General features: G+C 45.7%; 1 protein-coding gene and 2 non-coding genes across 3 annotated transcripts in view; all 3 read left to right on the top strand.

Annotated features, from left to right (window-relative positions):
* Positions 1-14,541, top strand: part of TCP1 (t-complex 1) — a 33,909-nt gene that overhangs the window by 4,704 nt on the left and 14,664 nt on the right. The window contains exons 2-6 of the mRNA XM_075339583.1: positions 3,685-3,770; positions 8,246-8,374; positions 12,863-12,960; positions 13,615-13,725; positions 13,970-14,151. Coding sequence (XP_075195698.1) covers positions 3,685-3,770; positions 8,246-8,374; positions 12,863-12,960; positions 13,615-13,725; positions 13,970-14,151 — 606 coding nt within the window. The remainder of the gene's footprint in view (positions 1-3,684; positions 3,771-8,245; positions 8,375-12,862; positions 12,961-13,614; positions 13,726-13,969; positions 14,152-14,541) is intronic.
* Positions 7,882-8,010, top strand: LOC142297977 (small nucleolar RNA SNORA29). Its single transcript, XR_012752195.1, has one exon. It is a non-coding gene; the product is annotated as a small nucleolar RNA SNORA29 (small nucleolar RNA).
* On the top strand, positions 10,718-10,848 carry LOC142297976 (small nucleolar RNA SNORA29). Its single transcript, XR_012752194.1, has one exon. It is a non-coding gene; the product is annotated as a small nucleolar RNA SNORA29 (small nucleolar RNA).

Below are 14,541 nucleotides of genomic sequence, written 5' to 3'. Positions count from 1 at the left end.
TTAACTCTCTTGGCCATGGAGGTAACTAAAGCTTCACAGGAGTCACTGGAATCCTCTTCCAATTCTCTATGACTACATGACAGACCTGGTGGATGTTAGAGACCTAGTGCACCTTCCATTTGAGGAATAGGCTTTAGGTCTGGAGACATGCTTGGCCAATCCAGCACCTTTACCCCCAGTTTCTTTAGTAAGGCAGTGGTCTTGAAGGTGCATTTAAGTGTACCCTAACCTACCGTATCCTCACCTATCCCTTGTACACTGTGAGCCCTCGCGGGCAGGGACCTCTCTCCTCCTGTACCTGTCTGTATCTTGTATTGTTTATGATTATTGTACTTGTCCCTATTATGTACACCCCTTTCACATGTAAAGTGCCATGGAATTGATGGCGCTATAATAAATAATAATAATAATAATTTAAAGATCATGTTAGAATACTGCCCTATGGCCCAGTTCTGTGGGGAGGGGTTCACGCCCTGCTTCAGTATGTCACAGTACATGATGGCATTCATGGTTCCCTCAATAAACTGTAGCTCCCTGCAGCACTTATGCAGCCCCAAACCATGACACTCCAACCACCATGCCTGATTGTAGGCAAGATACACTTGTCTTTGTACTCCTCACCTGGTTTCCATCAAACACACTTGTCCTATCTGAACCTCATAAGTTTGTCTTGGTCTCATCAGACAACAGAATATGTTTCCAGTAATCCATGTCCTTAGTCTGCTTTTCTTCAGCAAACTGTGTGTGGAACATCTTGTGCATCATCTTTACAAAAGGTATCCTTCTGGGATGGCAGCTAGGCAGATTCATTAGAATTGGTATTGAATCAGTCCTTCTCTTCATGCTGTTCACATTTTGACATGAGACCAAGAAAACGCCCACCAATTGATCAACAGTACCTCACACTTGCGAAGCTTACAGCAGGATATTCTCAGACAAAAGTGGACACTGATGTTAGTGTGACAGTGTCAGCAGGTTACAACAGAGAGACTGCAAGTGTCACAGAATGGCATAGAAGTGGCCGTCTTCTGGCCAAATCCCACATTGATGACCGCATCAATGTGAACAGTGCCCTTTGGAAACAGGTGGTTTAATCCCTTCAGCACCCAGCGGTTTTTCTTTTTTAGGCCTTTCACACATCAGTTTTTTGCCGTCAGGTGCAATCTGGCGAATTGAAAAATAACCCGGTTCTGGCACCTGATCCGCTTTTTTCTCATAGACTTGTATTAGCGCTGGATTGTGACACATGGTCTCACGTTTCATCCGTGGTACGACTGATCTGGCAAAAATTATCTGTGCGGCCACCGGAAGCAACGTCCAAAGGAATGTTGTTTGGGACCGGCGAAAGAATGGAAGATGATGACTCGGGCGACTCTATCTATCTCATCAGTTTTGCCACAAACTGATGTGTGATAGAGGCCTTATTCCGCTTTCTTCCAAGAGCCATACAGTTTTCATTTTTTTGTCAACCCAGCCGTATGAGGGCTTGTTTTTTTGCAAGATAACTTGTACTTTTGAATGAAACCATTAATTTTAGCTTGGTATACTAGAAAACGGGGAAAAAAATTCCAGTATTGTGAGATTGCAAAAAAAAGTGCAACTTCACAATTGTTTTAAATTTAGCACGTTCACTACATGGTAAAACTGACCGGGCAGTATGATTATCCAGGTCACTACGACTGTGTAGTTACTAAATGTGTATAGTTTATTTAATTTGTTTGGAAAAAAATCAGAAACTTGTAAAATATAATAATTTCTTTTGGTGCCATTTTCAGAAACCTGTAACATTCTTATTTTTGGTATCTAGTGCTGTGTGAGGGCTTATTTTTTTTGCATCCTAAGCTGATGTTTTTACCGAGTCTATTTTTTGGCAGATGTGCTGTTTTGATCGCCTATTATTACATTTTATTATACTGTTGCGGGGAACAAAAAACTTAATTTGTGCGTTACCCTGTTTACTGATCGGATTAATTATTTTGATTTGGACATTTTTGTATGCAGCCGTACCAATTGTTTAGGTTTTTTTCATGTTTTTGAAAACTTTTTCCCTTTTGTCTGTGTATTTAAGTCTCCTTGGCACTTGAAGCTGCGATCGTCTGATCACGTGTACAGAGAGGTCCATCGGCACAGCTCTGTACAGCAGAAATGGTGATTTCTTATGAACGCAGGTTCACAGCCGGCATTCACAGAAAGTTTGTCATGATAAACACGGGTCATCAGCTGACCCCCGGCTGTCATGGCAACTCATTGTCACTCCACTTTTCGCATGTTAAATCCCGCTGTCAGAGACTGACAGTGGGATTTGACTAGTTACCAGCCTCTGGCTGATCTCTGATCCACTCTGCTGTTTAAGCCACATGTGCAGGGAAGGATGCAGGCTCGCAAACCAAGCCCTCATCAAAGGCAGGTACCAGAACATCATAGGTTGTGAAGGAGTTAAGGAAGGTGCGAGGCACCCAAGTGTCACATCAGACCATTCAAAACCTTTTACATCAGCGTGGCCTGCGTGCTAGACAACCTGTAAGGCTGCTTTCACACATCCGTTTTGAGCAGTGCGGCTAAATCCGGCTCTAAAACCTATGCAACGGATGCGGCAAAAAAACGCATCCTTTGCATAGTTTTTACATGCGGCCCGTCCGCTTTTTGCCGGTTGCGGCACGCTGAGCATGCGCAGTGCAAAAAACCGCATGCGTCGGCCGGATGCGGTTTTTGCCGCATCGTGCTGCATCCGGCATCCATAGGCATGCATTGGAAAAAGCGCTGCATCGGCCGAATGTGGCGCGATGCGTTTTTTTTTTTTTTTTTGCAGGACAAAAAAAGTGCCAGGCAACGTTCCATCCGGCTGCCGTATGGGCTAAATATGCCGCATCCGGCAAAAACCGGACTGAACGCAAGGCCATGCGGCACTAATGAAAGTCTATGCGGAAAAAACGCAATCGGCGGCAAAAAAAAACGATTGCGTTTTTTCTGCAAAGAGCCGGATTGTGCCGCACAGCAAAAACCGGAGGTGTGAAAGCAGCCTAAAGGTACTTGATCACACCACCAGGCACAAGCGTCATTGTCGTGTTAACCGAGGGACCAGTGGCTCTGTGCTGTTCACGCTGAGCAGAAATGATGGCTGACAACTATGTTGGAGACGCCAAGGAGAGCACTATGCATCACCCACTGTTGTCCTCCTAAGCTCTGCGTTGTACAAGAACAGTGGATGGGATTTATAGTAATCTCATACCTACTGTGCTTCTTAGAGTAAAATGGCATGCTTTTCGAGTCGCAGCATATCAATTTATGGTGGTGTCGACGTGGGTGTTCTCAGCGAAAACCTATGGTATTAGCGGTGTCACCATGTAGAGGCTTGGAAATCTGTACCCTAGAACATCAGTGATCTGGGGGTGCTCTTCAAGAAGAGTGGGATGCCATGCCTCAGCAGACAATAACTCCACTTGTGAACAGCATGAGATGTTCTCAAGCTGAAATTGATGGTCAACTGCACATGACAAGTCATTCAGACGTGTGTGTGTGTGTGTGTGTGTGTGTGTGTGTGTGTGTGTGTGTGTGTGTAAACTCACCACTGTTGGCTTTTGTTTCAATAGATTTGTTTAAGATGAGCAAATTACCATTGCATGCTTCTACTTTCAGGATAAAATTTCACTGTAATGCAAATGTTTTTTTTTTTTTTTCTTTCAGTGATGGCAGCAGCATCCATTGCTAATATTGTTAAAAGCTCACTTGGTCCTGTTGGCCTGGATAAAATGTTGGTGGATGATATTGGGGTAAGTGCACAACTAAATTATGAACCACATTACCTTAGAGCACAATATTAGCTACTCAAAAACCTGGTGACAGATTTCCTTTGCCACATAATGAAAGCTGTATGATGTAAAGACTCTGATTCTAGTGATGTCTATAAGGCTACTTTCACACTTCCGGCTGTAGCAGTGCGGCACAATCCGGCGTTCTGCTGAATTAACGAAACCGGGTGTTTTTTTTTTTTTTTTGCCGCCGGTTTTGTTTTTTCCAGCATTGACTTGCATTGGCGCCGCATGGGCTTGCGTTCCGTCCGGTTTTCGCCGCATGCGGCAGATTTAGCCGATGCGGAGGCTGGATGGAACGTTCCCTGGCACGTCTTTTGATCCGGCCGCTGCGGCGCATTTTTCAATGCATGCCTATGGACGTTGGATGCGGCGCGATGCGGCAAAAACCACATCCGGCCGCCGCATGCGGTTTCTTCCACTGCGCATGATCAGTAGCGTGCCGCAACCGGAAAAAAACGGACGGGCCGCATGTAAAAACTTATGCAAAGGATGCGGTGTTTTCGCCGCATCCGTTGCATAGGTTTCACAGCCGGATTGAGCCGCAGTGCTCAAACCGGATGTGTGAAAGTAGCCTTACAGGGCTGCTTGCTGTAGTTTTCATCTTCTGCTAAGTGATTTTATCACTAGACTAGTAAAAACCAAAAGTTTGGACACACCTTCTCATTCAAAGAGTTTTCTTTATTGTCATGACTGAAAATTGTGGATTCACATTGAAGACATCAAAACTATAAATTAACACATATGGAATGAAATACTTAGGCTATGTGCGCACGTTGCGTAAATTTATGCAGTTACACTGCGCTTTGCAGCGCAACGTAACTGCATGCGTCCTGCATCCCCTGCACAGTCTATGGAGATTGTGCAGGGGCCGTGCGCACGTGGCGTCTCAGAGCGCAGCGCTTCGGCTACTGCCGAAGCGCTGCGCAAAAAGAAGTGACATGTCACTTCTTTCCTGCGCTTTGCCGGCAGCTCCTGCTCTGTCTATGGGAGGAGCTGCAGGCAGAGCGCATGGAATCGGCGCTCACTACGGACATTTCTGCAGCGATCTAAAGCGCACATGTGCTCTTCAGATCGCTGCAGAAATTTCTGCAGCGCTTGTACGCAACGTGCGCACATAGCCTTAAAGTGTGAAACAACTGAAAAGATGTCTTATATTCTAGGTTCTTCAAAGTAGCCACCTTTTTGCTTTGATTACTGCTTTCCACACTCATTTGATGTTCTTTTGCCTGTTTGTCCTGATGAAGGGAGCTGAGTCTCCTGAAACGCGTTGACCTGAGCATGAAAATAAAGCAACATTAATCTTATGTTCCAACCGTCCTTGGCCATTGGCGCGGTGTTGAAAACCCATCTCTATTGCTCTCTGCTAAAAACCTGGTGACTGATTCCCTTTAGAGGACATCTGTCATCAGGATTTTGAATGTCCTTCCATTGCACATAAAAAAACAAGCCCTCATATAGCTGAGGGTGGAAATATAAAAATAGTTATTGCTCTTAGAAGGGGAGGAAAAATTGCCTACTCAAGGAATGTAACTGGTTGTATCACTACACAGTATGATTTCTTTTGTACTGGTTTACAATATATTCTTTTGTGCTTTTATGATAATGTGGTTTGTGGGCAGCATGATGATGATATTTTAATGTGAATCCATTTGTATTTTAACCCTTACATGGGCTACGCTAATTGCTAAGAGCAAGCGCTGAGTGGAGATTGAAACACGAAAGTGAGCCTAGCCCAAATCTCGTGTTGTGCACCTTTTTGGATTTTTAATGCATTACGAATAAACTGAACATTTTTATCCTGGGGGGAAAGACAATGGTATTAAGAATGGAATTTTTCCCATTTATTGGATAATAGATAACTTCCTATTCAAATGATTTTTATTAGGTTTTGTAGTTAACAAATCTTGAAGTCATGCGTTTCAAAATTTAAGGACATACCGTATTTTTCGCTTTATAAGACGCACTTTTCCTCCCCAAATTTTGGGAGGAAAATGGGGGGTGCGTCTTATAAAGCGGTAGCGGGGGGGGGGGGTCCTGTCTGAGGCGATCGGGCGGGTGCCTGTGGCTGCATGCAAGCGCCCGGGTACCTGTACTTGCATGCAGCGGCAGCCGGGTACCCGTGGCTGTGTACGGGCGGCAGCGGGTGCTGTGTGGGGTCGGCAGCCAGGTACCTGTGCTTGCATGCGGTGGCAGACGGGTACCCATGGCTGTGTGCGGGCGGCAGCCGGGTGCTGTGTGCGAGCGGCAGTCGGGTGCCCGTGCAGGTACTCGGCTGCCGCCCTCACACAGTCACCCATCTGCCGCCCGCACACAGCCATGGGTACCCGGCTGCCACCGCACGCAAGCACAGGTACCCGGCGGCTTGTACGCGGGGTGGGCGGGCAGCCTGCTGGCTGCCACTCTGTGCATGCGGGGCGGGCGGCTGTGCAGCTTACCAGTTGTCCGCGGTCCCACTTTCAAATGATGGCGCCGGTGGAGCTCTTGGATGAGAGCTCCATCTGCGCACGCGCTGCTCCGGGAGTCAGCGCGTGCGCAGATGGAGCCCTTGGATGAGAGCTCCATCTGCGCATGCGTCGCTCCGGGCGCCATTACTTGAATCGGGACCGCGGACACACTCCACCACTGAGCCGTCGCCGCCGCTCCCACTACTGAGCCGCCGCTGCCACCACTGAACCGGGACCGCGGACACACGCCACCACTGAGCAGTCCCTGCCGCTGCCACCACTGAGCAGTTGCCGCCGCTCCCACCACTGAGCCGCCGCCGCCGCTGCCACCACTGAACCGGGACCGCGGACACACGCCACCACTGAGCAGTCCCTGCCGCTGCCACCACTGAGCAGTCCCTGCCGCTGCCACCACTGAGCAGTTGCCGCCGCCGCTGCCACCACTGAACCGGGACCGCGGACACTCACTGCACCGGCCTGCTGCACGGCTCACACGCCACGGCTGCTGCCGCCACCACGGACCCCACGGATCCTGCCACCGCGGACGCCACCGCGCCTGCAACCACGGCACCTGCAACCACGGACCCCGCTGCCACTGACCTGCCGCGCCTGCCAGCACAACCTGTGCCTCCTGTGACCCCGCTTCACCACCACTGCTGCCCTCCTCCGGTAAGAGAACACCGGAGTATAAGACGGACCCCATTTTTCTTTTTTTTACCTTTTTTATGTCTAAGTTTGGGGTGCGTCTTATATTCCGGTGCGTCTTATAAAGCGAAAAATACGGTACTTCCTAACCCCTATCCATCCTGAGAACTGAGCCCTGCGGACACTTGACTAACACGAGTGGAGGTCGAGTGCTGTACTTGGCTAGCTCTGAAAATCTTCTTGTTTTAAACAAAAAACATCAAAGAAATGAGTAGTATCTTTGTTATTTCAGGCAGGCAGATTCTGCACGAAGTTGCAGGCTTTTACACCCAATCAATCCCTATAAGGCTAAGTTCACACATCCTGTGTTTTGCATCAGTCACAATCCGTAGCCTTGAGGAATTACGGAATCCTGCAAAATATTTTGCAGGAATCCTGTATTTCCCCATAGACTTCTATTAGTGACGGATTGCGACTGATGACCCTGCGTTGCATCCGCTGCGTCGCGGTCCGTCGTTTTTGACTGACCGCCGAGCGGGGAGCAACGCAGAATGTAACGTTTTTCGGGCCGTCAAAATTAACGCGCCGCGCAGGAATCCGTCGCCATCCGTCAAGCTTGTAATGCATGTCTATGGTGCTGGATTCCGTCGTAATCCGTCTTACAACGGAATCCAGCGCAGGATTCCGTCATGCTCTACTGAGCATGCCCAGCATGCTTGGCACGCCCACTGGGCTGTCCCAAACACAGACGGATCATGACTGATCCGTCAAAAAACGGACGCACAGCGGATGTAACGGACGCAACTGATCCGTTTTTTCACAGGATTCCTGTGAAAGGAATCCTGTGAAAAACACATCAGTTGCATCAGTTGACATCTTGAAAATGACTGATCCGTTGCTGACGGACCTGACGGATTGAAAACACAGGATGTGTGAACTTAGCCTAACTTGGTCGGTCGCTTGTGTTAGTCCTGTGTGATGACCCCATTTTAGTACCACATCTTCGTTTGTCGGAGTGAGTGGCTATGCTAATGGGGAAGAGCAACCTCTGCTGTTGTCTGAAGGAGAATGTGTATCTTCTCCTATATGAAATGGCAGAACATTTCTCTGAATTGTACAATCTCTATCCATAACAAATAGTTTTCTAAACATCTGAATCAGAACACACTTGTCCGATGTTATTTCTGCAATTATTATTTTTTGACAAGTTTTAATAGTTTCCAGTCTTAAAGGAAGCAAAGCAAAAGACTGCAGCAAAACAAATGTTGCACTTTATTTTTTAAGTCAAAAAGTAATTTTAAGTTCAGTGGTTAATAAAATCTTAGTATTCTTTCTTTATTCCAGGATGTTACCATAACAAACGATGGCGCAACAATATTAAAGCTGCTAGAAGTAGAACATCCTGCTGCAAAAGTCCTTTGTGAACTTGCGGATCTGCAAGACAATGAAGTTGGAGATGGGACGACCTCTGTTGTAGGTTTTGGTCTTTCTATAGTTTATTTATATTGGAAGAGGGTTATCCGATTTGAACAAAGAGAACTATCACCAGTGCTTGGTTCAATGAGTGAAAGGTTCTTCTGTCATGGTTTTTTGCTCATTCTCCGATGGAAGGGGCACAGAGTTGGAGTACCTATAATTTAACAGACGGCTGATATTTAAGTTTTTTTTAGTAATAGGCTCACAATTGTGGCAGAAGTTGGGTCTGAACATCCAGGTCGCAGCATGTAGAGCGGGATCTCTCAACCTTCTGCGGTCCCTTCCTGTGAAAGTGCAAGATTTCCCCTTTCTGAACTAAACAAACTACATCATTTGCTAAATACTGATCAGTAACTGATCTGATGCTTATATTGGCCAAAAATTGTTTAGGAAATGATGTGATAATGCTGGTTTAGTTGAGAGCCTGAGATCTCGGTGACGGCGGCCTTGGGGGATTGTACGATCCTGTCTGCATTCCGGGATCCCACAGCACCGGACGTTCAAACCCAACAACGTAGTTTTTATTTCATAAACCAATAGTAGACAATGAAAATTTTCTTCTTTCTCGGCCAGAATTGATCAGTCATTATCAAAATTCTCAATTCTGAGGTAAAATCTGTATTCAGTGACAACCTTCGCATTACTGCAGTAGGAGATGGCAGACGTCACTGATGAGATTCTATGACAGGAGGAAGGATGGGCTAGATGAAGAGGGAGGAGCTAGAGGCAAGCTCCGCCCCTTCATCCTATTTACACCAGGGCTGTGGAGTCGGAGTCGGAGTCGTGGAGTCGGAGTCGGAGTCGGAGCTCATTTTGGTGGAGTCGGAGTCGGAGTCGGAGTCGGTATAAAATGCACCGACTCCGACTCCTAAAATATATAATAAATTGGGGACAGGAGTGCAATGCAGAATGTGCTGAATATTTTACTAAATAATAACATTTAGTATAATGCTTATATTTAAGTGAAAAATTTATTGTAGTACAATGTGAACATCAGACATTTAATTGTTTTTATGATACAATAATCAAGATATTTGGATAGAACATAAAATATTTATTGGAATACAACTTTAGAACACAAAAAACTAATAAATTGTAAATATGTAATTATATATATATATATATATATATATATATATATATATATATATATATATACACACAGTGTATATACACACACAAGATATATATGTAATCTACTGTATATTACATAGTGTATTACATATTTACAATTTATTACAGTTTTTTGTGTTCTAAAGTTGTATTCCAATAAATATATTTTATGTTCTATCCAAATATCTTGATTATCGTATCATAAAAATTATTAAATGTCTGATGTTCACATACACATATTCATGTACTACAATAAATTTTTCACCTAACTAAGCAATATATGTAGGAGCCGGAGTCGGAGCCGGAGTCGGAGCCGGAGTCGGAGCCGGAGTCGGAGCCGGAGTCGGAGCCGGAGTCGGAGCCGGAGTCGGAGCCGGAGTCGGAGCCGGAGCCGGAGCCGGAGTCGGAGCCGGAGTCGGAGCCGGAGTCGGAGCCGGAGTCGGAGCCGGAGTCGGAGCCGGAGTCGGAGCCGGTGCAAGAGAATTTGAGGAGTCGGAGTCGGAGTCGAAGGTTTGGCTTACCGACTCCACAGCCCTGATTTACACAAGATCTCATCAGTAACAACTGCCATCTCCTATCTCAGAAATGGGAAAGTGTTCACTGAATTCAGATTTTACCTCAGAATTGAGAATTTTGATGACTGATTAATTCTGGCAAAGAAAGAAGTAATTTGTCTGATTTATGAAATAAAAATTAAAACAATGTTTACAGTTTAAATAAAGTATCTGCCAGAGACAGGTATGATTGCATATCTCAGGACACTGTCAGGTTGTAGCACTCGATGTAGTTCCTCACTTTTTCCGACTGCAGAATAGTTCCTAAATAAACCCAGCTGGTTGTTAGCCCATTGGACTAGAGCGTCTTAAGAATGACGGTTATCATGAAGGCCACGATTCATCAAGACTGGCCATCTTCACGCGGGGTGGAGTGCGAGGCTCCTGATTCATTATCAGATTTGTAGTGTAGTGAGTGTCGCTGCTTGTCATAAATTTGGTCAGCAGTTGCCACGCCACCATCCCTCCAAAGCCACATCCTCTGTGTAGGCGGAGGGTGAAAATGGCATGACACAGCCTGAGGTCGCAACATTACTGCGCAGCCTCGAGTCGTGCCAAACTTGTGCTGTTTTTATGCAGAATTCTGGAGTGAAAGTTTTCATGATTTGAGCCTTATAAGTCTATAGGTGCCCAAGTTTCCATGAATTGATTGGAGCTTATATAGCTGTGTAATAACCCCATTTTAGTACCGCTTCTTCTCTTAGAATGAGTGGCTATGCTAATGGGGAAGAGTAAAATCTGCTATTGTCTGAAGGGGAATGTGTGTCTCGCCTTCTCCTATATGAAATAGCAGGACATCTCTTTTTACAGTCGGGCACCTTTAGGGAGCAGCTTGGTTTCCAGTTACTACTGTTGTTTGACTATACTAGAAGCATTGGGAATATTTTGCAAATGTTAGGTCTAATTAGGTCAGATAATAAGAATTTTCTTGATGTTTCTGCACTACGTAAGGCCACATCCATGTATTTTGTAAGTTTCTTTACTTCAGTATTTGTAGCCAAAATACAGAACTGGTCTCAGTGTTTCTATTCTACTTTTCCTCTGTCCCACTCCTGGTTTTGCCTTACAGATGCTGAGGTTAAAAAGTCCGCAAACACTCTGCATGTGCACGGGGCCTAAGTAGGTTATGCAGTGTTTATGTAAGTGATTACCGTATTTTTCGGACTATAAGACGCACTTTTTTCCCCCCAAATGTTGGGGGAAAGTGGGGGGTGCGTCTAATGGTCTGAATGTAGGGCATGGCTGCGGGGAATGAGGGTGCTGCGGTGGATCGGGTCATCGGGGGCACGAGCAGGCAGCAGCAGCGCCTGCCGTGACCACGTGGGCCCGCTCACTACATATGCACGCCAATCCTCCCGCCCATCTCTCAGCGCTGAAGCCGGGGCTGATAGGTGGGCGGGATGGGCGGGGAAGCGCGCATAATTAACAACCGGCCGTGATCACCCCTGGCAACTACAGCCTGGAGTGATCATGTGCGGCTGTATTCACTGCTCCCCGCGTATAATCATCAGCGCGGGGTGCAGTGAATCAATGTACTCACCGTTCCCCTGTAGCATCGCGATGTCCTCCAGTGTGCCTGCCGCGCTGTGTGGACTGGAGACTAGTGGTGCTCACAGCGATGACGTCATCGCTGTGCGCACTGTCTTCACAGCCGCACCGGCAGACTGGAGGATAATACATCGCAGTGCTGCAGGGAACGTGGCCGGCTCAACACAGCACTGCCGGCACAGACAGGAGGAGGAGCGACACTGCGTGGAACGAGGAAAGGTGAGTGTAAACGTTTATTTTTTTGTGTGTGCCGCAGGATTGGGGGTATATGAGCAGGATGATAGCATATAGCAGGATGATGGGGCCATATACCAGGATGATGGGGGTATATGAGCAGGATGGGGCCATATACCAGGATGATGGGAGTATATGAACAGGATGATGGCATATTGCAGGATGATGGGGGTATATGAGCAAATGATGATGGGGCCATATACCAGGATGATGGGGGCATATGAGCAGGATGATGGGGGCATATGAGCAGGATGATGGGGGCATATGAGCAGGATGATGGGGGCATATGAGCAGGATGGGAGCACATACCAGGATGCAGTATATAGCAAGATGGGGCTATACCAGGATGAAGGACATAAATATATACACAAGGCAGGAGGATCATTACCAGGATGGGGTACCTTAGTAGAGAATTTGGGGATATTACACCCATAATAGTGTCAGCAGCAGATCCTCGCCCCATAACAGTGTCATGACCACATTTTTTGCTTAAAATTTTATTTTCCTTCTCTAAAACCAAGGTGCGTCTTATGGTCCGGTGTGTCTTATAGTCCGAAAAATACGGTATATGGTGACATTCCTTTTGGAGGACTAATAACTAATATGGAAACTATATATTGGGAACCACGCCATCTTTAACAGCTTGTACAATAAAGCTATAGATCTCACTGTAAATGCTTAGAAAAAAAGTCTTTAAAGCTGTAACGTAATTGTTTTCTTTGAGATGTTTAAATGGGGTTGTCAGCAACATCCCTACTTCGATATTGACAACTTTTGCTGGTAGGTCATCAATACGAGATCGGCGGGGGTCTGACAACCTGTTACCAGATGTTTGGAGTTGGAGCTTCACGGCTGTGTGCACTATTTGCTTCTCCCGCTTGCCATAGCTCAGCTCTTATTCACTTCAGTAGGAGCTGAGCTGCAGTTCTCCAGTGTACAGAGCTGTGCTGTCCTGCAGGAACATCAGACTTTTCCATACACTCTTGTCCTTTTTAAGATTGAGTTCACTTTTAACATAGTAACTTTCTATACCTAGGTAATTATTGCCGCAGAGTTGCTGAAGAATGCTGATGAGCTGGTGAAACAGAAAATCCACCCCACGTCCATTATTGGAGGCTATCGTCTGGCCTGCAAGTGCGTAGCATTATTACTTATCCCATCTATTTTTCATTGCGGCTGTGTAAGGAAAGGAAGGGGGATAAACGCATCGCTGGGCAAATTACAATTCATTGTATTGAGGAAAATGCCTTTTACTTTCCGTAGTAAATTACTAGTATTGGTATGATAAACAGATCTACAATTATGGAAAATGAGCATCGCTTCTTTATCAGGTGGACGGTGCTACGCTCTGGACCACCCATTAGTGCCTCATTTCTCACTTTGTTCTAAAAAGAAACCTTGTGAAACATAATGCTAAGTCAGCAGCCCCATGGCTGTCATGACAGCCCATCTACGTCCTGCAGCGATGGCAAAGGGGTGTTTTTACATTCTTTGGTTCCTATTGACTGCAGAATTTAAGTGGTTAAAGTGCCACATTTGTTTAACTACAGCCGTGGCACAGATGAATATCGGCTCTATAATATAGGTAGCACAGGGCTTGTATAAAGTGGGCTCCGCTCCCAAACCTGCTCCATGTCAGAAAGGGGTTAATAGATATGGAGGGTTTTTTCTTTAATCATTTAAGCTTCTCCATTTCCTTTTACGTGTGTAAGCAAGCTGTGTAATTATACACAACCACTTTATTCTTGCTGCTTTTAAAAATGTAATGTTTTCTGATTTCCCATATAGAGAAGCTGTTAGATACATCAATGAAAACCTCACCATTAACACCGATGAGCTCGGGAAGGACTGTCTCCTTAATGCTGCTAAGACTTCTATGTCTTCTAAAATCATTGGAGTGTATCCTTTTCCATGTTTTATTGATACAATCTCTGTTAGTACTTGCTTGCATTATGCCAGTCATTCTTTGCGGCAGCTTATATTCAGATAACTGGCTGATAAATGGTGTCTCCAGTTAGTCTATGTATAGGAAATTAACGCCGTCAGTTAGGTAACATGGCTGCATGTTTTAGGACGTCAGATGGTTAGCACTAGAATACAAGCATCGCCAGATCAGACTCTTATCCTTGACTCATTTGCTCAGTGATAGCGACTTCTTTTCTTCTATGGTGGTCGAAGCTGCACTTGCTGTAAAATATGTGGATCCAAAAGGTCAAGCCCGTTACCCGATTAACTCCATCAATGTGCTGAAAGCGCATGGCCGGAGCCAGAAGGAGAGCATCCTTGTTAATGGCTATGCACTTAACTGCACTGTGGGCTCGCAAGGTGAATATACCTTTTATAGAACACATTTTCATGTATCCTATGTTTATTGAAGATATGTATGGAGAAATGCGGTCCCTTTTACTCTTCTGCATTGCAGTCTTGTCACAAAGGCCTTGTGTGCGCGGTGCATTTTTGGTGCAGACTGGGGCCCAAATCTGCATTATTTCTATCTTTATGCCAGGAAAGTCTGAGAATTCTGTAGTGCTGTGCGCATATTGCTTATTTTACTTGCAGCTTTGGTACAGAAAATAATCTGCAGCATGCCAATTGTTGCATTTTTTTAAAAATTTTTTCCTGCATTTTGTAGCGCTTCCACCCCGTGACTTCTTAAAAAAAAACGCATGGCACAAAAAGCACATGTTAGAAGGTGCAGATTTCATGCAGAACATT

The sequence above is a fragment of the Anomaloglossus baeobatrachus genome, chromosome 3, assembly GCF_048569485.1.
Source record: "Anomaloglossus baeobatrachus isolate aAnoBae1 chromosome 3, aAnoBae1.hap1, whole genome shotgun sequence".
Classification (NCBI taxonomy): domain Eukaryota; kingdom Metazoa; phylum Chordata; class Amphibia; order Anura; family Aromobatidae; genus Anomaloglossus; species Anomaloglossus baeobatrachus.
Note: the sequence above shows the minus strand (reverse complement) of the source record. Positions and strands in the feature narration are given on the sequence as shown.